The following is a 23437-nucleotide window of genomic DNA, read 5'->3' on the forward strand; positions in this document are numbered from 1 at the left end:
AGTTCCCGGCGGGCCCCGCGCCGCCCCTCCCGCCCCCTCCCCCTAGGCCGCCCCGCCCCTCCCGTCGGCGGCCAGCAGCGCCCGCACCGCGGCGGCCATTCGGGGCAGGTCCTGGTCGTCCATCCCGCGGGGGCAGCGGAGCTCGGCCTGGGGGGGCGAGGGGAGGCGCCGGTCAGCGGCGGGGGTCTCGCCCGGGGCCCCCCGCAGCCCTCAGCCCCTCCGCCCGGGGCAGCCCGGGAAGCGCGCGGGGGGGAGGGGGAGGAGGCGCCGGCGAGCAAGAAAGCGAGACGGAGGCCGAGATTCCGCTTGGAAAAATCCCTTTTTTTCCCTTTTCTTTTTTCGGGCAAATACAGGGGGAGCGTGGGGGGGGGAGGGGAAGGAGCTGCAGCCCTTGGGGGCCTTTCCTTCCCGCGGGGAGGAAGACGATAAATAAGAGGCGATATTTACAATATGGTACAAGTGGTAGAAACACAAATCTTCACAACCTCCCATAGATCTTCAAATATACATATATATATACATATACATATATATATGTTCGTGTGTGTGTGTAAAAAATATATATATATCATTTAACGCATTTAAGGCAGCAGATGGGGAGCGTTATTGAAGGGGGGGCCGGGCCAGAAAGGGCAACCATTAAGGCGTTTCCCCTGAACTGGAAGAGCAAAGGAGCTGCTGGGGCCAAGGCGGGCCAGGCCGAGAGGCTGGGGGCACACGGGGGCTCCTCCCTCCCACCTTCATCCAGAGGAGGTCCCACTCGGGACCCTCCAGCACAGGCGGCCTGAGGTAGAGGAGGGGTCCTGCTGTGCCCCAGGGTCAGGCTGCTGCTGTGGCGAGCGAGTGCCCGGGTCTCCCAGGAGGTTGGGGCCATTTGCCCCGCAGCCCTTGAAAGGACGTGGCCCAACTGCCAAGCAGGCCGGCTCTCGTTCCAGAGGGCAAAATAGCCCACCAGGCCTCCTTGCAAAAGCTACAAAAGGCTCCAACTCTCGGCCAGAAGACCAGAGCGCCCGCACTGGGACTGGACAACCCAGAGCTGCTGTGCTCCAAGCAGCTCGATTCCTGCGGGCCAAAAGCAAGCGCAGGCCTCAGGGTTGCCAGGTGGGGCACACCAGGGCCATCCTGCCCCAGGAGGCACTTGGGAAGGGGAGCCAAAGGGGCACGGGGGAGAGAAGGCCATGGCGGCAGGTTCTGGGGAGAAGGCACAGGTGTGACCAAGAGGGCCCTGGTGGGTTTGAAATGGGAGGACCGGCAGCCTCGGGCGGGGCGGGGTCAGGAGACCCTGACTGGAGAAAGGGACATGGATTGCCGGGGGTCCTTCACTGCCCCCAACCCATTTGGCTGCCTGAAGAACGGAGGCCTGGGTGAGCGAAGCCGGGAGGGTTGCCGGTTAACGGTCTGAAACCAGAGGACAGATTTCCCTAGCAAGGGGCAGCCTGCCTGCGGCCGGAGTCTCTGACCGGGTAATGCAAGGTCCGGCTCCGCAGGGGCTGCTGGGAGCCGGGCGGTCCTGCTCAGTTTGGCGGCCGTCAGGACGAGCGTCCAAGCGCTCAGCAGCAGCAGCAGAAGCCACACAGTTGGCAATAGGCAAAGTACAACAGCAACATGACGCAGGCATAGAAGACACCAAAGCCGGCGAGGTGGCCATGGAGGGCAGCGGGGGCAAGGGGCCCCCCTGCCGCTGGGTGTAGCAGCAGCAAGGCCTCCAGCAGGCACAGGAAGCCACGGACGTTGCCTTGGAGGAGGAGGGCAATGTCTGGGCCACCACAGAGAGACACCTGCGGCAGGCGAGAGAACACAGGCACAGAAAGACGGACACGTAAACGTTAAGAGAACACGGAACAGAAGCGAGGAAGGGCGGGGGAACGCCTGCTTTTGCTTGGAGGGGGGGAGGGCAGGCCCTGAAAGAAATGGTGGGGAAGGGGCCCCCCAGGGACCGCCTACCCAGCCTCACCTCTGGAATCCCAAGCTGGCGGCAGGCGGCCAGGAAGCTCTGCAGATTCTTGCGGCTTTTGGCGGCATTCAGCTTCGGCTGTGGCAAAGGAGAGAGAGGGGTGTCGGTGGGCAAGGGCAGCGAGGAGGCTCAGCCTGCCGGGCACGCACAGGCAGCAGTGGCCCAGGCAGAGGCGCTTTCAGCTGCAGTGGAGCCCAGGCAGCCTGTTGCCAGCCAAGGCTACCCTGAGGCAGGAGTGAGACCCGTTCTGCCCCCCAGCCCTTCCAAAGAGAGGCTCACCACAGCAGGCGAGGGCACGTGGATGAAAGGCACAGAGCGTGGGCACAGACGGTTTGCCAGCTGGCAAAGGATGACCCCGTCGGCCAGGGCCTCGCCCAAGTCCTCCGCCAGTATTAGGTTCAGATGGGACTCAATTGCCTGGGGGGGAGGGGAAAGAGAGGCTCCAGAGGCCGACAGCTGCCTTTGAGGCTGGGGTGCCAGGCTTGATAATGTACCCCAAAGGCTCCCCTTGGGGCCCAAGGCCTTGGCAGCAGGATGCTGTCCCTGCCCAGCTTGAGTGCCAGCTCCATCCCCTCCCCTCCCTCTCGGGACACCCCAACTTCCAGCTGTGACCCTCCACCCGGAAGCCATTCTCTGGGTTTGGCCACACCTTGCTTAGACGTGCCCCGCCCCAGATCGCAGCTGGGACAGAGCCACCAGAACTCCCACCTTGCGCAGCTGTCCAAGGAGCTCCCTCTCGTCTGGGGCCTGGGATCCCGCACGGGACCTCGAGGGGCTGCTGAGCTCAGGAGACGGGGAATCTGCAAGGAGGGTTTGGCAGCGCTCAGGGAAGCCTATAATGCTGAGCCTGGCTGGGGCCTCCCAGAAGGGCAAGCTTGTCTCTGGGGAGCTGCAGCCAGCTAGGAGGATCGCCCCGAGTGGCTGACTGAGGACCCGACTGCTGACGAGAAGAAGCGGGGGCAGCAGAGTAGCTTCCGGGGGCTGCCCCTCTATTTGGCCCCTCTCAGCCCCATCAGGCAGACCAGGCCCCACAGGGAAGCCAAAGGTGCTGTGGCTGAAACTGCTGAACTGACAGAATCCTGCCAGTTGGATTACGCTCTGCTCCACTCCCCCCACCCCCCTCAGTGCATTAGGGAGTTGTGTGCCAGCCGCTTCCGAACGTTCTCCAGACCGTCAAAACTTGAAACGGGTTTTGCCCTTGGAGCAAAACGGAGCTTGCGTTCCTCTCCCTGCTTCCGAAGAGACCCGTTGGCGTCTCAGCTGGCTGAGCCCACACCTTGGCAGCCCTCACTATAGTTATGCTGCAACTCTTCCTGCCACCCTCCTTTCCTAACCCCGGGGTCCCCCCTCTCTCCTCTGCCCTTTTCAAGCCCCGTCCCGATGCCATCAGCAGCCAGGAGCTACTTTTCAGCGGTCAGAGGGAGCTCGAAGCCGCCCGGACGGGCCTGCCAAGTGGCACGGGGGAAGAATCTCACGGCCCCGGCTTCTCTCGAACACTCACCCGAACTCCGCTGGGTGCTCTTTTGGGAGGAAGAGCGGAAGAGGAAGCTGGAAGGCCTCTGCGCCAAGCTGGCATCGCGGGGCGCAAGACTGGCCGCCGTGGAGCTCTGGCAGAGCAGAGGGTCTGTACGGGCAGAAGGGCTCAAGGTTGGCCAGGGACTCACAGGATTCTGGGAGCCAGGGGAGGGGACAGTGTGTGTCCACGCACCTCACACACCACCTAGTTGGTGGGGCACAGGCATCAGGGTGTTTATTTACTTATCAAACCACTCTGGGTGAGCTCACAAGAGTCAAAAAAAGGATCTACAATAAAATCAAAGAGAAGGAAGAAGAGAGAGAACAGAAGAAGTCAGGAACGAGAGAGCAGAGGGAAACGGAGCAAAGGCCAGGGGGATCCGTGCCTGGCAGGGAAGCAAATTAAGCCTTCGCTCGATGCATCGCTGCGCCTTGGAAGGCGGTTTGCCAAGAAGGGGAAAGTGGGCAGGGGAGGCTTGGCCGGCAGGAAAGCAGTTAAAGTATTCGTGGCCTCTTGGAGGAAAGAAATGGGGACCTACCTCTGCCCGTTTCCTTACCTAAAGGGGGGGGGCGGGGGTTTTGGCAAAAATTCGCCAACTGGATTCAGTGGGAAAGGGCCACTGAGCATGCAGCCGCCTGGAGGGAATGGGAGTGTGGGTGTGAACGGGTGTGAAGCGAATGCAGTGAAGTGAGCGGCCCGCGTGAAAAGACTCTCCGGGCGACGTACAGAGAGAAAGAAGGAAGGAGGAAAGAATGCTAAAGAGACACAGGAAAGAGAGAAACATTGAAAAATGAAAGCCTGAGTGGAGCTTCTGAGATTCTCAAAAATGCAAAATGAAGTTTTAGAAAATGGAAAGCAGCGACTGGAGTGGCAGACTGGAGTGGTTGACGGCAAAGAGCGAGAGGTGTGTGTGTGTGTGGGGGGGGGGTATGACACTAAATGGGGTAAAATCAGGCCCAGCTGCCTGGCCTCTCCTCCCTCCTCTCCGCCTCTCCTTGCCGTGTCCTTTTCCACCTAATGCCATGTACCCTGAAGGGGGTGTGGACGGGGGCCTGGGAGGCAGGCTGAGCCACCCCCAGAGCAGAGGCCTCGCAACAGGCCCTCGGCCGAGTCTTCCCGTCCCTCCCCCCTTGGCTGTCAGGACAGAGCAAGGAAGGGCTCGGGAGGTCCTGCAGCTTCTCTTCTGGGGTGGGGGTGGGGGGGACCTACCTGCAGAGCGTGGACTGTGCCTGGGGGAACCAGCCGGCTGTTCGGCTCCCTGAAAGGCCACAAAGGGAGGAGGTCAGGGCCAGCGCCTGCATTCAGACGGGGTGCAGAGCCAGGGGGTTTGCCAGGCCTCTGCCCACTGGACAAGGACGCACATCAAGCGGGCGGCTGCCAGAAGACCCAGCATCCACAGCACCAGCCCTGCCCTCTCTCCAGGACCCAAACAGCCCCAGCCCCACCAGCTGAATTCACACGGCACAGAGAAGTTCATACAACACGCAGGGCCCAAGTAAACCTGTTCCGCCTTCTCGGCCCACCCTGGTTCCCACAAGGGGCTGAGCCAGTGGCCGTCTCTCTCCACCTGCCACCCAGCCCCACCTTTCCCTAGAGGGTGGTGCCAGGGCGAAGGCAGCACTTGTGGTAGCTCTTACCTGGCCAGGATGCTTCGGCTGAGGGAGGCCACTGCCCTTCTCGGCCAGGCTGCTGCTGCGGAAACAAGAGGCGCCTTCAGGACCGAGACCCAGCCAGCCCCACGGAGACCCTGGGTGCCCTTTGCCAGCCCTCCATCTCTGGCCTTTGGGAAAGAGCAGAGACCTCCGAAGGAGCCAGGAGGAGGACAGGCTGTGAGGCAGAGAACGGGCAAGAGGGGCCAAAGCCTCCCTGTTCGCTGAAGGCGACTGGCTCCTGCTGCGCCCCCCACCTAATCCTGGAGGTGTCTGAAGTCAACTAGGAGGCGCTTAGCGATTTAACTGAGCACATGTGGGGGAGGCCAATTCCTTCCAGAGGTTGGAGGGGCACTTCCTGGAGAGGAAAGGCTGGCAGAGGGCATCTCTCTGGTCATCTAGCAGGAGGCACAGTGGCTTCAGCTGCCCCTGCATATGCCTGCAGACCCATGGAGAGGATGCCAGCCAATATGGTCTCTGCTGACTGGAGACTGGGGGAAGGACCGACTCCCCCAGCTGGAGGGCTCCAAAGCCCCCGATGCCAGGGAGTCGCAGATGCCCACCTGTCCGGCCTCTCGGCCCCCTGTGTCCACCGCTGGTGCTGGCGCTCCCTTTCCTGCCATAGCTGCAGGAGTTCAGGGCGACGGCGCTCCTCGGCTGAGAACTCTGGCTTGGCGAGGCCGGCCCCACTGCTGCTCCTAAAAAATGGGGAGGAAGGGTCTAAGTCCACGGGGGGGAGCTGCTCAGGCCGAGCCAGTGGTGGGGCCCCAAAGCACCCAGTCCGCAGAGCCAAGGATTGACTGTGCTAGGAGGGGGGCATGTCCGGAGAGGCAGAAGAACTGGCCTGCCCGCCTCGCGATTCCTGGAGGAGGACCAGCCCCCTCTTGGCAGAGACCTGGCAGGGCAAGACCCCACTTTCTGCTGGCCTCCCCAAGGCAACACTGCTGGCCAGGGAGTGCCCCGTACCTGCCAGTCGTCAGCCCTGGCTCTGCAGCGCCCACTCTCTGAGAAGGGATCCTGGCGTGTTTCTGGGGCTCCTATGGAAGACGGGCACAGGAGTCAGTGCGGGGGCTTCCCTCCTCCCCCCTCCATTCCCCTCCCCCCCAGGTCAGAACCAATCTTGCTGCTCGGCACAGGAATCAGAGTATTTTCCCACGGCCTCCAGGAACAGAGTCCCAGCTGCTCTGCTGATTGAGTGAGAGGTTCCCCAGAGGCAGCCCCCTTACCTCGTGGGGCGCTGTCCCGGGGAAGCCGGACCATGCCTTGCTGGCCCTCCCAGCCGGAGGGGGCCCCATCGCCTCTTCCTCCACCAGTGAATCCTCCTCTTCCTCCTCCCCGTTCACGCTGCTATCAATGTAGTCGATCTGTTCCAGTTCTCCGGCATCGCCTGGGGGTGGGGATAGGGAACAGCTGTGAGCAAGAACTGGGCTCCAGCTGCCTTGGCGCTCTCCAGCCCTCCTCCGCTATGGCAATGCTGGCGGACGCACAACCCCCATCCTCTCCTGTGCTCACCTGCCCCTCCACGCTTCTCCCTCAGCTGCTTGGGGTCACGGGCCAACTCGGCAACGCGGAAGGAGAGGTCGGAGAACTCGTCGGTGGACTGAGGAAGAGAGAGGCCCCCAGTCAGGGCAAAACCTAGGGCCCCCCTTTTCAGCCCTGGCTGCAGGGTCTCTCCTGCTCCTGTGAGGCTCCCTCCTCCAGCACGGGAAAAGGACGAAGGGAGTTCACCCACCAGGCACCACGTACCTCATTCCCCGACCACCGCTTGCTGCCACTGTCCACACTGTGGAAGCCCGAGTCGAGGCCGCCATGTTGCCGTGCCAGATAGAAGTCATCTGGGAGGCTGAAAGGCAGGACAGTAGCTGAAGCGGCCCCAAGAGTGAGGCTCCGGCTATCACCGAGGTCCTTCCCTCTGACTGGAGGCTGAAACTGGCACCATGGCCAACAGCCCCTTCTGGGGCCTGCCCTTGGCTCCTTACCACGTGCCAAAGCCGGCCGGGCGTCCCTGGGCGAGTTCTGCCAGGTCCGGCCTGCCTTTGCCGCAGGCCTCGACGTTGAGGTATTTGAAGATGTGGATTTTGCCTTTCAGGCAGACCTGCGGAAATGAGGCCCCATCAGACACGGAATGGCCATCCCAGCTGCTTGGAAGGAACGGCCAGGCCTGCATCCCTCTGCGACTCCTCCCTGGCCTGATGAGCTGAGGGGACCCCCAAGGGCCGGGTGAAGTCCTCTGGCCAGCCGGCCAAGGAGCAGTAGAGCTCCTTTCCAGGCTGTGGGACGAAGCCCCCACCCCACGACAGGTGTGGCTGATGTTCCTGGCAAGGAGGCTCAGAGGACAGGATCCGCTCTGCTGGATCACAAGAGCAGAGACCGCCCTGCGGAAATCGGGCAGGTGGAAAAAGAGGGAACCAAGGTTTTCTCTGTGGCAGGAGAGGGAGGATTGCCCATTTTTCGAGACCTTGCAACAAAAAAAGTGCTGCCATTTCTCTCCTGACCGCTCTGCCTCCTGGGCTGGGATTAGATCCCTGGCAGAGGAGAAAGCAGCGCTTGAAGGCTGAGCAGCCCCCTTTTCTCCCTGGGGTGGCTGGCAGGATGGAAGGCCTCGGATGAGGGAGGGGCAGGCGCTGTTTCGACAGATTGCAAAGTTTACACTCACAATTTTCTCTTACGCCAGTAACTTTTACATTAAAGTTTGTTTTGAGGCTGCGCATCATTTTATTATAGGAACCTTTATTTTATTTTCAACTTCCTTTGACTGCCGCATTTCTGGCACATTTACCTTAGCCTGAAAACTAGAGGGGCAGATCGCAGTTTCCTTTATTCTGAAAGATTTTGAAAGCTTCCGCGTGTTTCAAATATGGAACAGGGCAATGGGGGCTCGAGCCAAATACAGTAGCATCTTCATGGTCCTTTCCCATTTCTTATTTGATCAGAATTTATTATTTATTTACATGCGATTAGTGTCTCCCTTCAGCCAATCGTATTGCCGTTATTTTTTCTCATTTAATTTTTTTCCCTCCTCCTCCTTTCCTGGGCCACCATACTCCCAGCCTCCATCCCTGAAGCAGCCTGGGATTAGCCGGGGGTGGGCAGGGTCAGCCAGATCCAGGGGAAAGGCCCAGGTGCTCAATGAGGAGCTGGGCGTGGCGGGTGGGCCGCCTACCTGAGCAGGTGGGAACTGCAGGGGATTGTTCTCCAGGAGGAGGCACTGCAGGGATCGCAAGTGGCGGAAGCAGACCGGAAGGCGAGTGACCAGGTTGCAGGAAAAGTCCAGCCGCACCAGCGGAAGCTCAGCCAACTCTGCAAAGGCAAAGGGGGCAGTCGGAAAGGCTCCGGGGGCAGCCAGCGCCCCAAATGCCCCAGGTGCTCAGCGGACTCGACCTGGAGAGGCCGGCTGGCCAAACTGCTGACCTTCAGGCAGGATGGTGATCTGGTTCCGGCGAACATTGAGATCCCGAAGACACTCCAGGCCTCCCATGCTCCCCGGGAGGGACCGCAGCTCATTGCTGCTGACATCCTGGCCAGGAAGGGACAAAGGGAACTGAGTGAACCCCCGGCCTCTCCCCAAAACAGACTGCTGATGGGAAGGGCACAGGCCAGAGCTGAACCGCAAGATGTTGGCCACTCCGAAGAGCCCTCCGAACCCCTCCCTCAAGCCCCTGCCCATCATCGCCACATCTGGGCAGCCACAAGAGGGTTCTGCACGGTGCTGCAGCCACATGGATTTGGGCAGCTTCCCCGTCTCTGGCTTCCAGCTTGGAGCCCCAAAAGCCTGTCCTGTCCTGTGCCTTTCTCCGAGGGTCCCTCTGCCCACCCAGCAGACTCACCAGCTGGCGAAGGCTGCCGAGGGAGCCGATGTCCTCCGGCAGGGAGGCCAGCTTGTTGTTGCTGGCAATGAGAACTTTGAGGGGCAGGCGGCACAGGCAGGCGGGCAGGGCGGAGATCTGGTTCCGGCTGTGGGGAGGAAGGCAGGCTGGCTGAGAAGGTCTCCGGAGGCACCCGAGAACCTGCCGGGACCCCGGCACAGCAGCCCGGCCCTTTGCTCCAGCTGCCCCCGGCTGCCTCCCTTCCCCGAGTACCTAACGTTCAGGTGGGTGAGGGCCTGGAGGTTGGCAATGGCTGGAGGGAGGCTGCGCAGGCAGTTGTGGTACAGGCTCAGCCCTTCCAGGGACATCAAGTGGCAGGCGTCTTCAGGCACTTCGGCAAAGCGGTTCCGTGAGAGATCTGTGCGGAAGGAGAATCGTGAGATCCCAGAATCCTTCCCAAGGGGAGCTGCTGACCCAAAGGGGAAGATGCCCTACTGTGACAAGGCTCCCCTCATTCCCCGGACCCCTCTGACAGAACAGCAGAGTTGGAAGGGAGCTTGGAGGTCTTCTAGTCCAACCCCCTGCTCAAGCAGGAAATCCTGTACCATCTCAGACAAATGGCTGTCCAAACTCTTATTTAAAACCTCCAGCACTGAAGCCCGCACAACTTGCTGACTTGGGTTGCTGCTCTTTAGAGTTAAAGAGTGTGAGGGAGTTTTGAATCTTGTAGTAAGTTAGTACATTTTAGCTTATGCTTGTTTAATGTTACACCCTGTTTTTGCTCTGGGAAGTCGGGGGGGGGGAGGGGGGGTTGAAGGTTGTTGGGGATAAAATTGTTGTTTAATTTTTAATAAAACTAAGAGAGAGATAATAGAGAAGTAAGAAATGTGGGGGAAATGTCATAATAAAGGAAATGATATTAAGATATGATAAATATTGGAAGAGTAAAAAGAAGATACAAAAGATGTACTCAGAAGATATATTGAATGACTGATTATGTATTGTTTGTTTGTTTGTTTATAAAATAAAAAAAATTAATTAAAAAAAATTAAAAAAAATAAAACCTCCAGCATTGAAGCCCACACAACTTGCTGACTTGGGTTGCTGCTCTTTAGAGACACAAGCCCAGCCCTGCCCTTTAAGCTGCACTTAAACCCAGTTGGTACTGAAATGTGGGGACTCCCTAATTTCAGAGGGAGAGAGGCCAAGGGGGGAGGACAACCCCCCCCTTGGCCTCTCTCTGGGCTGCCCCTGCTGGAGATGCCAAAGCAGTCCGAATACTTTGTCCCGCTTAACGTCACAAAGGGACATTAGAGGGTAAGCGGTGCTCACAAGACTCTGGCCTTCCCTCCCTTTCAGCTTTGGAAGAGTAAATAGAACTGTCCAGATCTCTCTCTCTCTCTCTCTCTCTCTCTCTCTCTCTCTCTCGTCAAAAATATAGTCCTCTCTATAGGAGAAGCTTGAATTAGGGTCTCCAGACTTGGCCACTTTTAAGACTGCTGGATTTCAACTCCCACGCGTGGCTGGCTGGGGAATTCTGGGAGTTGAGGTCCACCAGTCTTAAAAGTGGCCAACTTTGGAGACCCTGAGATAGACCAATGTTTCCCTTTGGCTGAGAAAGGGGGGGATGGGCGGGTGGGACATACAAGAAAATAATCTTGACGTTCTGAACTTGGACTCCTCTGGGAGGGAACTCTCATTTCCAAGAAACCCATTCCGCTTAACGAAACCGGGCTCCCTTGTTCCAGGAGCAGGGAATCTTCTTCCCTGCGGTCTTGAGAGCGGATCCCCCACCGGGAAACATGCCAGCTTTTCAGCCTTCAGGGAGCTCTCTGACACAGGGAAGGGGGCTTTGTGGCCGTGGAAAAGAAACAGGCCCCAAACGGAGGGCTTTGCAAGCCATTCCTTGCCAGAGCCTCTGGGGAGGGCAGGGAAGAGCCAAGAAAGGCCCAGGACTGGCCTCCGAAATGCTGCTGCGCACTCTGGCTTCCGGGATGCTCCCGGGCTAAATTTAGAAGCCGCTTCCAGCCCATGCAGGGAGCCCGGGAGCAGCTCCACCAGGAGGGGCTCTTCAGCCGGAGCTGCCTCTGAGCTACCTGTCCAGGGCCGTTCGGCCAGGTTAGCCTAGTTCCATCTTCTTGAAACTTACAATGCAGGTACGGTGTTCAAAAATGTAGCATTTCAACCATCAACCCAGGGAAACGCCATGGCTGTGTGGCCAATCCTTCCTTGAGAGATCGCTGGATCCCGTGTCTTTCCAAGCGCAACGTTCTCCCCCCCCCCCCCGGGCTTTTTCAGATGAGTTCAGAGAAAGCAGGGGGTTGGACTAGAGGACCTCCAAGGTCCCTTCCAATTTTTATTCCGTGTTCCAAAGGCACAGGAGATCCACAAGACTCACTCAGCCCAGGAACCTGTGGATGCTGCTTCCATTCTTTCACCCCAAAACCCTCTCCGCCCCCCCCACCCCTTAACCCTGGGGGTTTTCAAGAAGAGGCTGGACAGCCACTTGTCGGAATGGCATAGGGTTTCCTGCTTGAGCAGGAGGCTGGACTAGAAGACCTCCAAGGTCCCTTCCAACTCTGTTATTCTGTCTTGTGTCCCCACTCGGCCATCTAATTTTTAAACAGTTCCTCGTATACCATTAGGAGCCCCAAACCTCCCATTATCTAATTGCAAACCTTCCCTAATGTAGGTTACCTATCTTCAACCCAAGGGATCACGTGCAGATGTTCTTTGGGGGGGGGGAGAAGTGATGGCAGCTGGTAGATGGTAGCACGGAGCCAACCGCCCCCCACCCCCACCTGAACAATAGCGACAGACCGGCTGCCCCACGTGACCTTCCCTGGACACAGATGGCCACTGTCCGGCCGACCCGGAGGGGAGGGGGCCAAGGCACCGGATGGTCTTCAAGGACACTTCAGGCGCCCCACCCCCACCCCGTGCAAAAGCCTGTGGACAATCATTCCCCGGGCAGCCCTGATGGACTCAGAAGCCATGTACCCTCCCTGGGAGCCCGTGGCCCACCTTAGCAGGGCAAGCAGACTGACGTGGGGGGGGAGGTCGTCCGCTGGAGCATGTGCAGAGAGCGCCCACCCCCACTTCCCTGAGCCTCTCCCTGCTGCTGCTACCAGGCTTCCTTTACTGACCGCAGAGGCAACCTGTGGCTTCAGCCCAGAGAGCCGGGCCAGGGAGGGCAGCCTCGGAACCAGCCAGCAACTCCAGCAATGCTGGGCAGCCCCCCAAGAGAGAAAGAGAGGGGGCCGCCTCCCCCGGTGCTGCTCTCCGTGTGAGGAGCCCCCCGCCAAGGCAAGGGAGAACCCCCGCCAAGCCACAGACAGGCCCCGGGAGTCCCAGGACGACACTGCGGCTTCTGAGCGGATGGTGCCCTCCGAACCCCTTATGCAATTGGGGATTTCCCCCCCTTCCCCCTTGCCCAGGAGAAAAGCAGGGCCTCTTCATGCAACGGACCCCCGTCTTTGTTTGCTACGAGGTCTCATAGGAAGCCCACTTCCGAAAGGCCCTTGGCAGACCCCCAGGGGGCTTCCGTTTGCAAAAGACCCGAGGGGCAAACATCTACGGGCCTAGCGGCTGAAGAAGCCTTTAGCCTCTCCCTGAAGGCAGGAACTCCTCGTGAGGAAGGAAAGGACCAAGGGAGGGGGGGCTCCCCCAAAAGACCCAGTTTCACTGGGGGGAGGGGTCCTCATCGGAGGATAACTGGGAGCCAGGCCTGGCTGCTCGGAAGAACTTGGGAGCCGGAGGGGAAGCAAGTCGGCCACCAGCAGAGGCTGACCTGGGCTGTTTGGGGATGATGGGTCCTGAGGTACAGCTGCTGGAATCACAGTCCCAGACCAGAGAGGCCCTCCAGTTATGCTGGTGTACACGCCACACTCTCCTGCACACCAGGCCCCGACACAACCCAGACCCGCAGGCAACGGTGCCGGCTGGGTATTTATTTAGGATAATGTTTTATTTGGTCTAGGCAGGCCTGGGCCTGGCCTTGGAGGAGTCTAGGCAGCTCCAACCGGAAGGGGAGCAACAAATAAAAACAAATCTTTGTCACAATCAAAAGACCATCGAAACCAAAACCGACTCCAGGCGGCCAAAGGGCTCCTGCTGGGTGGATGGGCTTGTGTCTGAGAGACCGAGGGGGGGGGATGGGGGGTTCGGACAACCTCTGGGCTTCATGGCCTTGTGTGTCAGCCTCTGGGTCAGCTCCCCCCCCACACAGGGCCTGTCCTCTGCCCCCTCCCCCCCATGGTCCAGCTGACGGGGGCCTCTCAACGTGACCCCCAGCCAGCAGCAGGGCCCAGCACAACAGGGGGCCTCTCCCTCCCACCAGGGGGTGGGGAAAGGCCCTGGGGCGTCTCGGGGATGGAGGGGGGTCCGTAGCCACCATGAGGACGGCGGCTTTGCCCCCCAGGAACTCCCACTTGGGTGGGGAGCCTGGGGGAGCCCTGCCTGATTCCACCCCACCCCCACCGCCACCCCCACCCTGGAGAGGAGCCTTGCAGGTGTTGAATCTCCTTGCAATCCCTTCATTGTGCAACTTCCAGCCTGCCCAGCCTCAGCTCCGACTTCAGGGCAGGGATCCTCCGGCCCTCCCCCTCTGCTCCCTCCCAGCACAGCCCCCGGGCCACTTCAGGGCCCCAGGCGCCCTCACACTGGGCACCAGGTATAGGCCAGACCATTGCACCGGTCCCTAGAAGCCCCATCTGCTTCAGGGCAGCCCAAGAACCCGTCAGAGGCCCTCCAGGCAGCCATGAGGACTAGAAACCTGATTTTCCAAGGTTGACCTCTGCCCCAGGCAGGCAATTGCAGGGGCCTCTGCAGTCATGGAAACTGCCTGTCAAAATGGCCCTTTACGGTGCTTCTGAGCAGGGCTTGGGAGTCCCTTCCGCAGTGGAATCCGTGGGGCAGCTGCTGCTTTCCCATTCCCACTGGGGTGGGGAGGGGGAAGAGAAGGGCCGGCTGCAAGCGGATCCTTCCCAGCCACGCAGAGTATTTCACAGCTGCCCACCAAGGTCCAAAATCAGAAGCAGCAGCTGCCCCTGCTCTGCCCCGCTCAGCTTTGCCCGGCGCACCCAGGCAGGAGATGATATCTCGGGGGTGGGGGGGGCACGGGGGAGAGCAACTCCAGACCCGGCCTAAAAATAGCGGCCAGATGGTTTCCTTCTGGGATAAAAGGAGAGCAGCCGGACTGACACAGGGAAACAGCGTGGGCTGGAAAGCAAGACCCCTTCCTCTGTGGGGCACATCCTGAGGAGGGGGAAAGGGAGGGGGCTAAAGAGCAAGAGCCCAGAACAGGCTCAATACAACGGGCCAGCTCTCCCCCCACCCCCCCCACACATGAGGGCACCAAAGCCCCCTTGTGGAAACAGCCCAAGGATCCTGGAAGTGGACAGAGAGTGATGGGAATGGAGAAAGCTCTCCCCCCACCCCAGCCTTCCTGACTCCCAGAAGGACCCTGTGGGTGAAGAGCAGTAGCCCAGAGCCCCCACTGCCCCCCAGGTGCCAGGCCCACTGACTCCGGGGCCCTGGGCAGGGATAACGTAAGATGGCTCCTTTGAGGCCCTCAAGACAAGCCGGGAAGGCCCTGGGAGGGAGGGGGACTCAAAACAGACCCTGGCAAGAGCCAGCTGGTGGAGGTCCCCAGGGCCCCCCCTTTGCCTGGGCCCGTCTTGTCCGAGCAGATGGCGACCAGACTGGGTCCTCTGGCAGGACCAGACAGGCAAGGCTGAGGCCATCACTTCTTTCCTGGCTGGTGGCTTGCAGGATGGCACAATACCCCCCACACCAGTAGGGTGAAGGGCATTGCCTTGGGGCAGTCGGCCCTTTTCCTCTGGCTTCGGCCTCTCCTGAATCCCCCGTCAGGTTGTCACTGGGGGTGTTCCTTTCTCTAGGAGAGGCTGCATCATTGGGGGCAGAGCCGGTGGGATAAGGGGCAGCCAAAGGTGGGGGAAACAGCCCAACCGCTCAGCTGGGGGATACTTTGGGCCCCCGAGAGCCACGGGGGTGCCAGTGCCCCCAACGGCTTCATTCCTGCCAGCCCCCGAGAGAAAGGCAAGGTCACCAGCCGCTCAAGGCCACCGGAGAGAAATGAGCCCAGAAAGGCGTTTTATCAGCACGACGTCCAGATTTGAATTGGTGGAATCCAGATTCCCTGCTCCACAAAGCGGCCGCCTCCGGCTGTCAGCAGGCAGGCACAGCCCACCCTGGCCCAGCTGGGCCTCGCAAGCGCCGGAGAAGGGGCCCCCTCACGAGTCCTCGGGCTCTGCTCTTCCTCATTCCTTCAAACCACAAGCAGCCACCTTTCCATTTTTGGCAAGGACGAGAGAACCGGAATAAACTCTTGAAATTCTGAGACGGCCTCAGAAAGCCAAGCACCAGTCTCAACTCTGAGGCACAGCCAAACAATCCCTCGGCTGGAGGAGACGGTTTTTGTCCGGCTGCTGCAGCCCTAACCTGAACCTCTAGCCCCCTTCAGAAGGGAAGCCCCCCCCCTCCCCCCAGCAAAGGAGCCTCGGGACCTTCCTCAGAAGTTGGGGCTGCTGGGCCCTTTGGCCTCTTTGTTCTGGAGGGCTTCCGTTGGTTTGTGGGTGCCACAGTGAGGCCCTGTGGCTGCCATGCTCTTTTGGGGGTTTCGGAGGCCTTTCTGACCCACGGCTGCCTTGCTGCCCGTTTCGTAGCCGTTGGGTTCAGTGGTCAGGCCCTTTTGGATACAGCCGCGTGGGCGTCCATTTTGTGGGAAGGTGTCGTGCTGGCAACCTGCTTCCTTTCTTTGGCGCACCGGGTGGCTGTGGTGTGCTTGTGCCTGTCTGACAGATGCCATCTCCTGGGCGGCTGGCTTCTAGCTCTGGCACTGGAGCACCTGGTGAGCGGGGGAGGTTTTACGGCAGACCTCTGCTTATGAGTTGCCGCCATTTCCTCTGCTGATAAGGATATCCCGGAAGGGCGGTGCATATCAAGCCATAAACAATGCCCTAATCAAGGCACACGAAAAGAGTGTGAGTCCAATCAGTGCGAATCACACCCTTGGGGCTTGTGCAATGGTGCGGGGCACACTCCCCCCAAACCTCCGCCCCACCATGCATCGAGAAATGCTTTGCATCTCTGGAGAACTTGTGTCCGTGGCCCAGAGATGAACGGGGGGGCCTGGTTGGGCCCCCGTTTCCTTTTCTTTTGCAACCCCTTCTGTTGGCCTTTGCTGCTTTTCCTAACCAATTTCTTTGCTGCACGCAGGCACGGGTGCCATCTCAAACTTGCTATGGGCTGACCAGGGGGGAGAAGGCCCCACTTCACCTGCAGGCACGAGGAAATGAGCGGGGAGGCCGGGTGCTTGCACATGGCCTTCGACAACAAAAATAGCCAGAAGCCACATTGATATCGTGAGGGAGATGCCAGGTGGCATGCTGGGGGTCTTCAGGCTCCCCTGGTTAGTTTAAAGTATGAGATACCCTTCCTTTTATTATTAGGGTTCTTTGCAAAGTCAGACAGATGTTCAGATTGGATTGGGCATTTTTGTCTTCCCAAGGACCTGGGAGAGGCAGATGTGGATGTTGGACGGTGTAAGCTATTCCGAGCAAAGCTGCCTTTTGCAATTGACTTGTGGTGAACTTGTCGATGCCGATGGTGTTCCAGTGGTGCTCCAGATGTTCTGGGATTGCACCCAAGGCGCCTATTGCTATTGGTGCTCCCTTTGCTTCCTTTTTCCAACAGTCGTTCAATTTCTATTTGCAGGTCTTCGCATTTTGTTCTCTTCTCTGGTTCTTTCTCTTCTGCTGTCTCCAGATGCTGCCACGTTATTATCATTATCATTATTTATTAAATTTCTATGCCACCATCTCCCCTACAAGGTGACTCTGGGCGGCAAATTGGCAGGCATTTAAGCCTCCTGATGCTGAAAGGCGTTGAGGGCGGCTGGGGGAGGGAAAAATTGCACCGGAGGCAGCAGGAAGTGAAAACACACATGAAAAACAAGCTTCTAGTAAGTCAAAGGGAAGTTGGGGGTGGGGGGCAGCCCCATCCAATCACAGGGGAACCAAACCTGATCACTGGCGGGGGCGGGCGGGAGAGAGCACATGCTGGGCCCATCCTGGCCTGCCAGGGTGAAGAAGGCAAATTGGTCTGAGCCACTGGAAGACTCTGGATCCCTGAAAGGTACTAAGCTGGAGGAATGTGATTAGCTCCTTCTCACTGCCTTCCCTAAGGGAGCACCTGGGGGGATCTGAAGAGACCCCCTTGCCCTCCGAGTGGGCAAGGCACAGGCACTGCGCCAAGCCAGAGCAGGCGCAACTCAGCTTTCTACCAGTTGCCCCTTCGTACAAGCCAGGGCTTCTGCTGGCAGGAACCGACTGTGTAAGCCGTGTAGCTGCCCGGGGCTGAGCTCGCACCGTGCCTGCCTTGGGGCAAGGGAGGGCTGTCACATCTCCTGGGCAACTACGCGGCTGCCAGGGGAAACGAGTGAAGGGCGAGCAGGGCTGAGAACCCGCCCCAGGGACGCTGGGTAGATTCCTCAGCAGGAACCGATCACCCGTCACGGCTCTCCTGCCTCCCCTCAGGTCGCACGCAGGCCACAACAACGCAGAGACTTCCTCATTCTCCCCATCCTGTTGCCCTTGCCACGCCTGTGGGGCGGCAAAGAGGAAGAGGCCACTTCCTGGTGCACAAGACGCTCTTGCCCAACTCCCAGCACCCCGGTTCTGCTGGAGATGGGGACCCCACAGAGGCCCATCCCAACTTTCACACACACACACACACAGAGGCACGCCTGGCACACAGGCTCCCTCCGAACCCTTCAGAGTGTAAGATTCACCCTTGACTCAGACTTATGCTGCTCATCAGAGGGGGGCCTCCCTGGCACCACTAGCTGGGTGAAGCGCATCTCCTCTGGAGAGGATGCCAAGCCCTCCAATCGTGCCACCGGAGTCCCTGGTCAGCATCAGGCCCGTGTCATTCAAACATCCAGAGGCGGCATGACAAGGAAAGCAGGCTTGGGGACTTGATTCCAGCCGCCAGAGTCTCGGCTGAAGGTTCCTGTTCCCCACCGAGGGGGAGCGACCTCACCAGCCTCTCATGAGAATGATAAGCATCCCGAGGGCTCCTCCGAAATCCTGGCAGGGAAGAGAGGGCACCACGGAAGCATCGCGTAGCCACACAATCCGCTCCTCTTAAAGACGAACCGAGTGTCCTTCCGTCACACTGCGAGCGCTGCTTTGGCCTGACCCTGGCCGAACCGAGCGTTACTTCTACAGGCCCCGTGGGGCAGACGGACAGCAAAGGGGCTCGGATTGGAAGCCTCGCTTGGTGGATTTCAATGGAGCCAGACGCCCTCCATTCGGTCAGAGCCAGAACTGGCTGTCCGCTCTGGATCCAGGCTCACCCTCACGCCAGCTGCCCAGCCACAGCTCCTTTTCTCTCAAGGGTGCCGCCTTGCCTGTCCTATGCGGCCGGGGCCTCCACCCCACAGAGCGACTCAAAGGGAAGGCAGGTCCTTCTCTGTGCAAAAGACCTGCCCTGGTTGGGGGGGGGGCAGAATGGGGGGAGCTGAGTGAGTCTCCCCTACCCGGCCAAGAGGCCCCTTGGACAGGACCCAGCTATCAGAGCAACCCGTGGGTGTTTCCAGCCAGACTGGCATGCATCCAGCTCCTGGTTAGGGGCCCACGGAGCCCTCGACCATCCCACAACTGAGAGGGGGATGGGCTCCTGGGGCAGAACCAGAGTCTCTTGATAAAGTAGCCCCCGGCCCCTCTCCTTTTTTGGGGGGGTTGACAAGTACCCATAAAAAAATGGGACAGTTATATCACCCTCCCCAACCCGAAGCTGTTCTCCCCACCGGTTTGCTCAAATGGAAACTAGGCAGCCACCCCGCTTGTTGGGCTCCTGACTGATAATGAGGAGGGGGCTCCCATCCCACCCCAGCTATTAGGAGGAAGAGGACGGCTGTTCAAAGCTGACATAGGGCAGGGGCTCCCTGCTGCTGGTGCTCTCTGCTCTCCAGGGAATGGAAGCCCCCTTCTCTGCAGGGCTCCATGGCCCCTCTGACAGCAAAGGTCCCACCAGGAACAGGCAGGCCCCCAGGCAAAGGGGAGCGAGGGAGGAGCCCCTTTTTGGGGGGCTCGGGGGAGAAGGTTTGCCCTGGCCAGGGAAGGATTCCCTCCTTGGTCAGTCTGCCCAGCTCCAGAAAGGCAGCCCTGAGCAGCTTCAGGAAAAGGCCCAGCAGCCGGAGAGGAGGGAGGGGCCGGGCTCCCCTCGGCTGGAGGCGGTCAGGGGTTCACCCTGGATTCTTCCACCAAGGGAGAAGCAGGGAGAGCCAGTAATTCTCCTAATTACTTTTTGGAAAGCTGCCTCAGAAGAGAAGCCCCTAAGTCGGGGGGGGGGGCTGCCAGGTTAGGGTTAGGGACCTGGGGATCTATTTTGCATCTACTCTAAGCCTGATCCACCCAGCTTGGCTCCGTCTGACTCAATTTCCAAAGACTCACCCACAACAAGAAGGGGGAGCAGGAGTGCCCCCCTGGCCATGACCTTTGGCCTGAGGAACACGGCCAGCCCTCCCCCCCCCAATTCCTTTCTCAAGAGCAACAGGCTACAAAGGTCTGGGCACTCCAAGGGTCACTCCAGAGAGCGGGATTCCTGGACACGCACCAGCCCATTGCTCACCCTCACTGGGTGGTGGGCTTCCCTGAGGAGGAGACCCAATGAAAATGAGAGGCCTGGCCCAGCCTGCGTCCCCTGGGTCCTTCCAGCTGAGGAGCCAAGGGCAGCTGGAGGAGGCAGCGGAGGCCTGCAGAATGGGTGGAACCTCTTCTGCCCCGCTGTGGCTGAGCCATGGCTTGCTCCGGTCCAGGCAAAGAAGGCCCACCCTGAGCCCCTCGCCATCCCCCTCCTCAGATACGCAAAACAGGTTTACTTTCCAAAGAGGTCCCATCAGCCTCAGCTGCGGAAATGCCTCCCACAGAGTTAATCTGTAGCTGAACTGGCTGCCCCAAAGGAGGACTGGCCTCTCTCACTCTGCAGATCTCCCCACCACCACCCGTCAGTTTTTCCACAGCCCTCCAGCAAGATCTGTCGGTGGGAGCCAGCTGGACTCGGTCGGCTGGGAAAAAGGAACGCAGCTCAGAACCTAAAATGGAAGAACCTCTTCCCCTGGCAGCTCTGCCTGCTTTAGCCCCACTTGATCTTCTGGCTACCCGGCGGATAAGATCTCTGTCTTCTTCTTCTTTACGGGCTCCGGATTCCTATCTTGTGGCACAGAAAAAGTCTGAGTGACAAGTGCAAGAAGCGCCAAGACGGAACTCATTCATCCAGCCAGTCTTGACTTTGTCAACTTTTAAGATGCTCGGACTTCAACTCCCAGAATTCCTCAGCCAGCCTGACGTCCACACCTCTTAAAGGTGACCTGGTGGAGAAACTCTGGCCTGCGCAAGGCCCCTGCCTCTACGCTGAGCTGCCCGGTTCTCCATCGCGCCTTGTAATCAGATGCCGCCAGCCCAACCTCCAGGTGGGAAACACCCCACTCAACGTCTCCATAGAGAGAAGGAGACACGCTAACCTCTTCCGTAAAACACAAGGGTGCAGCCAGGATGTCATGCCGTGGCCTCTAATCATGGCTTGTAGAATAAACCAGAATGAGCCGAATTAATGGAACAGTCCCTCTAATGTGACTGAGAAATCACAATGTGGGTTTGTGTTGGATGACCTCAGCCAATCCAGGTTTCACACAATGCCCAATTCAAATATCACACCAAACCACAATTTATGCTCTCCGCTTATCCCAGTTTTCTTCTTCAAGACCTTTCCTGACGGCTTCCTTTAACTTTATCCCTGGAAGGAAAGCTCCCAGGGAAAGCCAAGGATTGGGTCATAAAGGGGGGAGCCGGAGGGACGTGGCTTTTTTCCCTGAGGGAGCTGCAGCCTGTCTCAGGATCAGACTCGCCTCAGGGTAACATCTGAACGTAAACCAGATGCAGGAAGAAACGATGTAGCTCCTTACAGCCAGGCAGCCAGAGGCCGCTTTCCACGTAGACTTACAAACCCTGGTTTGTGCCAGCCATGGCCTGGCGTGATTGGCAAGGCCCAAGGCTCCTCTCCTGGGGGGACCTTTCCTGAGGACGAAGCGGAGCAACCTAGCCAAGGCCCGGGGGCCACAGGGATCTGGGGGGCCCCTCCAAGCTCCGTTTCTGGAGGGAGGAAGCTGAAGGAGGAAAGAGCTGAAGGCCGCAGCTCCAGCCAACAGTCAGCGGTTCTTCCCGGCCACCTGGAAGCCGAACAAGGAAGTGCTCCTAATCCTTATCCAGTGATCAAATTTCTCGGCTGCTCCAATCCAAGCCAGCTCTGGGCAGCTTCGCCAGATGAGAAAACAAGAAAAAAACCACCTTAACACCGGGCAGAGCAATGATGCCCAGGAAGCCTCTCCCCCAATTGCAAAGCCCACGGGCACACACACACACCCTGCCGAGGCACGGAGTTTGGGGGCTCACAGGAGGGCGGGTGGGGTGAGGGGCTTACAAATCTCAGGGAAGGGGAGGAGGCTTTACCAGAGAGCAGGTGTCGTGACAGAGGAGAGCCCACCCACCTCAGCCCCAGATGACATCGACCCAAAGGGAGACAGCTCCGTCCCACGGCACAGGATGGGCAGGTGCTGTGGGGCTGTCAGGAGCGCCCCCAAACCCGGGAGGCCCAAACTTGCTCAGGTCCCATTCAGACCCAACAGTCCGGAGCAGAACTGGGTGGCCCTGCATGGTTGGCCAGAGGAGATTCATTCGCCTACTTGCAGAGATGAGATACCTGAGCCCAGACTGACCAGTGACCCCCCCTTCCCCAGGGACCTCCTGTACCTGTCAAACCAGAGCCTCAAGCCAGCCGCACACCACAAATCAGGGGCTTTGGGCTCAACCCCTCCCCCTGAAGACCGGCTGCAGAAAAAGAAGGAAAACCACAGTGGCACTATGCTCCCCCCCCCAATGACCTGGTACGAGGAACAATGGAATGGAAAGCCTCCCCCAGCAGTGGGATCAATGCCACCTCAGCCCTGTGTCCAGGATGAAAAGAACCCATCGGGCACCTGGGCAGGCTGATCTAACAGATCCTGCACGGGGGGGCGGAGAGGACACTAGCAAGCCCACAGGCAACAGGGTGAGATCTCTCTTTGGGAGAGATCTGAGTGCAGCCAAGGCAATCAGACCCTCCAGTCGGGCCCTGCTTGGTTTGGGACATCTGCATGGCTGTCAGAGGCACCCAAAGCGGGGTAGCAATTATGGTTAGCCCCCATTGCAATCCAGCTGCTCAGGGAGGGGTGGGGGCTGCCCGGTGGTAGTAGGTCAGGGCAGCCACAAGCAACCCACTGCCCCCCTCCCGGCCTAGGCCCCAAGTGCGCCCAGGGTCTCCCGCTGGTCATCTCTGGCACTCGGCCTCTGAAAACCATCCAGGCTGCCTCCCCGGCAACCCCAGTAATTCCTGGCTTACAAAGGGGTCAAGTTCAAAGAGTGATCCAGACTCTGCGGGAGGGGTGGGGGGTGGGCGCCATTCCTCCCGACTGGCTAGGAGTCTCCCACTGACCGCTGAGGCGATGGGGATGCCCTGCCACCAGCCTCCGTCTCTCACCATGCGGCCCCCATCCAAGCCAAGCGCGCAATTCCAGGAGCCAGCAGGCCCAGTGGCTGCAGGAAGAAGCCGCTGCCCTGCCAGCCTCGGGTGAGTCACTTCCCCCCAGTGAGAAGCCGGTTCCTCCTTGCCCTCCATCCCTGCCTCTCTAAGGAAGCAACCTGCACAGGCACATGGGGAGGGGGGAAGCCGCAGCCGGACCCCGGTGGTCAGAACTGTGTCAGTCAGCAGGGACTGCATGCAAAGCAGAGGGTGAGCCCACAGAAGATCACTCTAGCACGCCGGCTGTCACCCACCTGGCAGAGGAGCCCCTGCCCGCTGCCCTCCGTTCCAGCTCCCAGGAGAGACTGGCGGGAGGTTAAAGGCACCGAGAAGGCCCTGCTGAGGCTTCCCCACAGGGCCTCCCGGTGCTTAAGCTACAACCCCCATCATCCCAGGCGGCGCGGATGATGGGCACTGGAGTCCAGGGGGGCGGGGAAGCGGCCGGTAGCCGCAGAAAAGTCCCAGCCGCTTCTTCGGAGGGGCGGGGCACAGCAGGGGGCGTGTCCGAAACACAAAGTATAACGGGGAGGGCGGGGCCTGCGGGCAGAAGAGATCCGCTGGGGGCGGGGCCAGAGAACTAAGGAGGGGTAGGGGGCTTCGGAGGAGGCGGCGCGGCGGCGCGTGGCCGGGAGGGGGCGTGGCCGAGCACCTCACCCGCTTGCGTGGTGTCGCTGAGGTCCCAGCGCCGAGCGGCTCCTCCGGGGAAGTGCCTCAGCCGCCGTCCCGCCAGGCTCAGGCTGCCCGAGGCCACCGCTTCCTCCAAGGCGCGCTCGGGGCCCGGGAGGGGCCCGGGCAAGGAGGGGGAGGGCGGGGGCAGCGAGTCGGCCCCGCCCTCGCCCGCCGCCATCCCGTAGCCTCCGCTGTTTCCGCT

General features: G+C 59.8%; 1 protein-coding gene across 3 annotated transcripts; it reads right to left on the reverse strand.

Moving 5' to 3' along the window:
- Positions 1-24: 24 nt before the first annotated feature.
- Positions 25-23413, reverse strand: LRCH4 (leucine rich repeats and calponin homology domain containing 4). Of its 3 annotated transcripts, none has more exons than XM_034430853.3 (18): positions 23221-23413; positions 9199-9343; positions 8947-9073; positions 8531-8636; positions 8283-8419; positions 7099-7214; positions 6866-6962; positions 6632-6719; positions 6346-6506; positions 6086-6156; positions 5683-5817; positions 5108-5162; positions 4680-4728; positions 3456-3578; positions 2663-2754; positions 2234-2371; positions 1955-2032; positions 25-147 (listed from the first exon to the last, which is right to left on the reverse strand). In XM_034430853.3, the coding sequence occupies exons 1-18, from the start codon at positions 23411-23413 to the stop codon at positions 43-45; spliced, it is 2016 nt and encodes a 671-aa protein (XP_034286744.2). In that variant the 3' UTR covers positions 25-42. The 3 variants fall into 3 exon arrangements, with proteins under 3 accessions (XP_034286744.2, XP_034286743.2, XP_034286742.2); XM_034430852.3 differs by lacking the exon at positions 25-147 and adding an exon at positions 301-1778 and having other exon boundaries at positions 5108-5159; XM_034430851.3 differs by lacking the exon at positions 25-147 and adding an exon at positions 301-1778.
- Positions 23414-23437: the final 24 nt, after the last annotated feature.

The sequence above is a fragment of the Pantherophis guttatus genome, chromosome 4, assembly GCF_059756535.1.
Source record: "Pantherophis guttatus breed Tessera chromosome 4, ASM5975653v1, whole genome shotgun sequence".
Classification (NCBI taxonomy): Eukaryota; Metazoa; Chordata; class Lepidosauria; order Squamata; family Colubridae; genus Pantherophis; species Pantherophis guttatus.

What these genes read in the sequence shown, in the direction of transcription:
- LRCH4 (XM_034430851.3), bottom strand. Translation starts at nt 23,413, where the DNA reads ATGGCGGCGGGCGAGGGCGGGGCCGACTCGCTGCCCCCGCCCTCCCCC. An exon ending in TGCAGTTCCCACCTGCTCAG is followed by an intron (nt 7,215 to 8,282) that starts GTAGGCGGCCCA and finishes TCATTTCCGCAG; the next exon opens with GTCTGCCTGAAAGGCAAAAT. An exon ending in AGCGGTGGTCGGGGAATGAG is followed by an intron (nt 6,720 to 6,865) that starts GTACGTGGTGCC and finishes TCTCTTCCTCAG; the next exon opens with TCCACCGACGAGTTCTCCGA.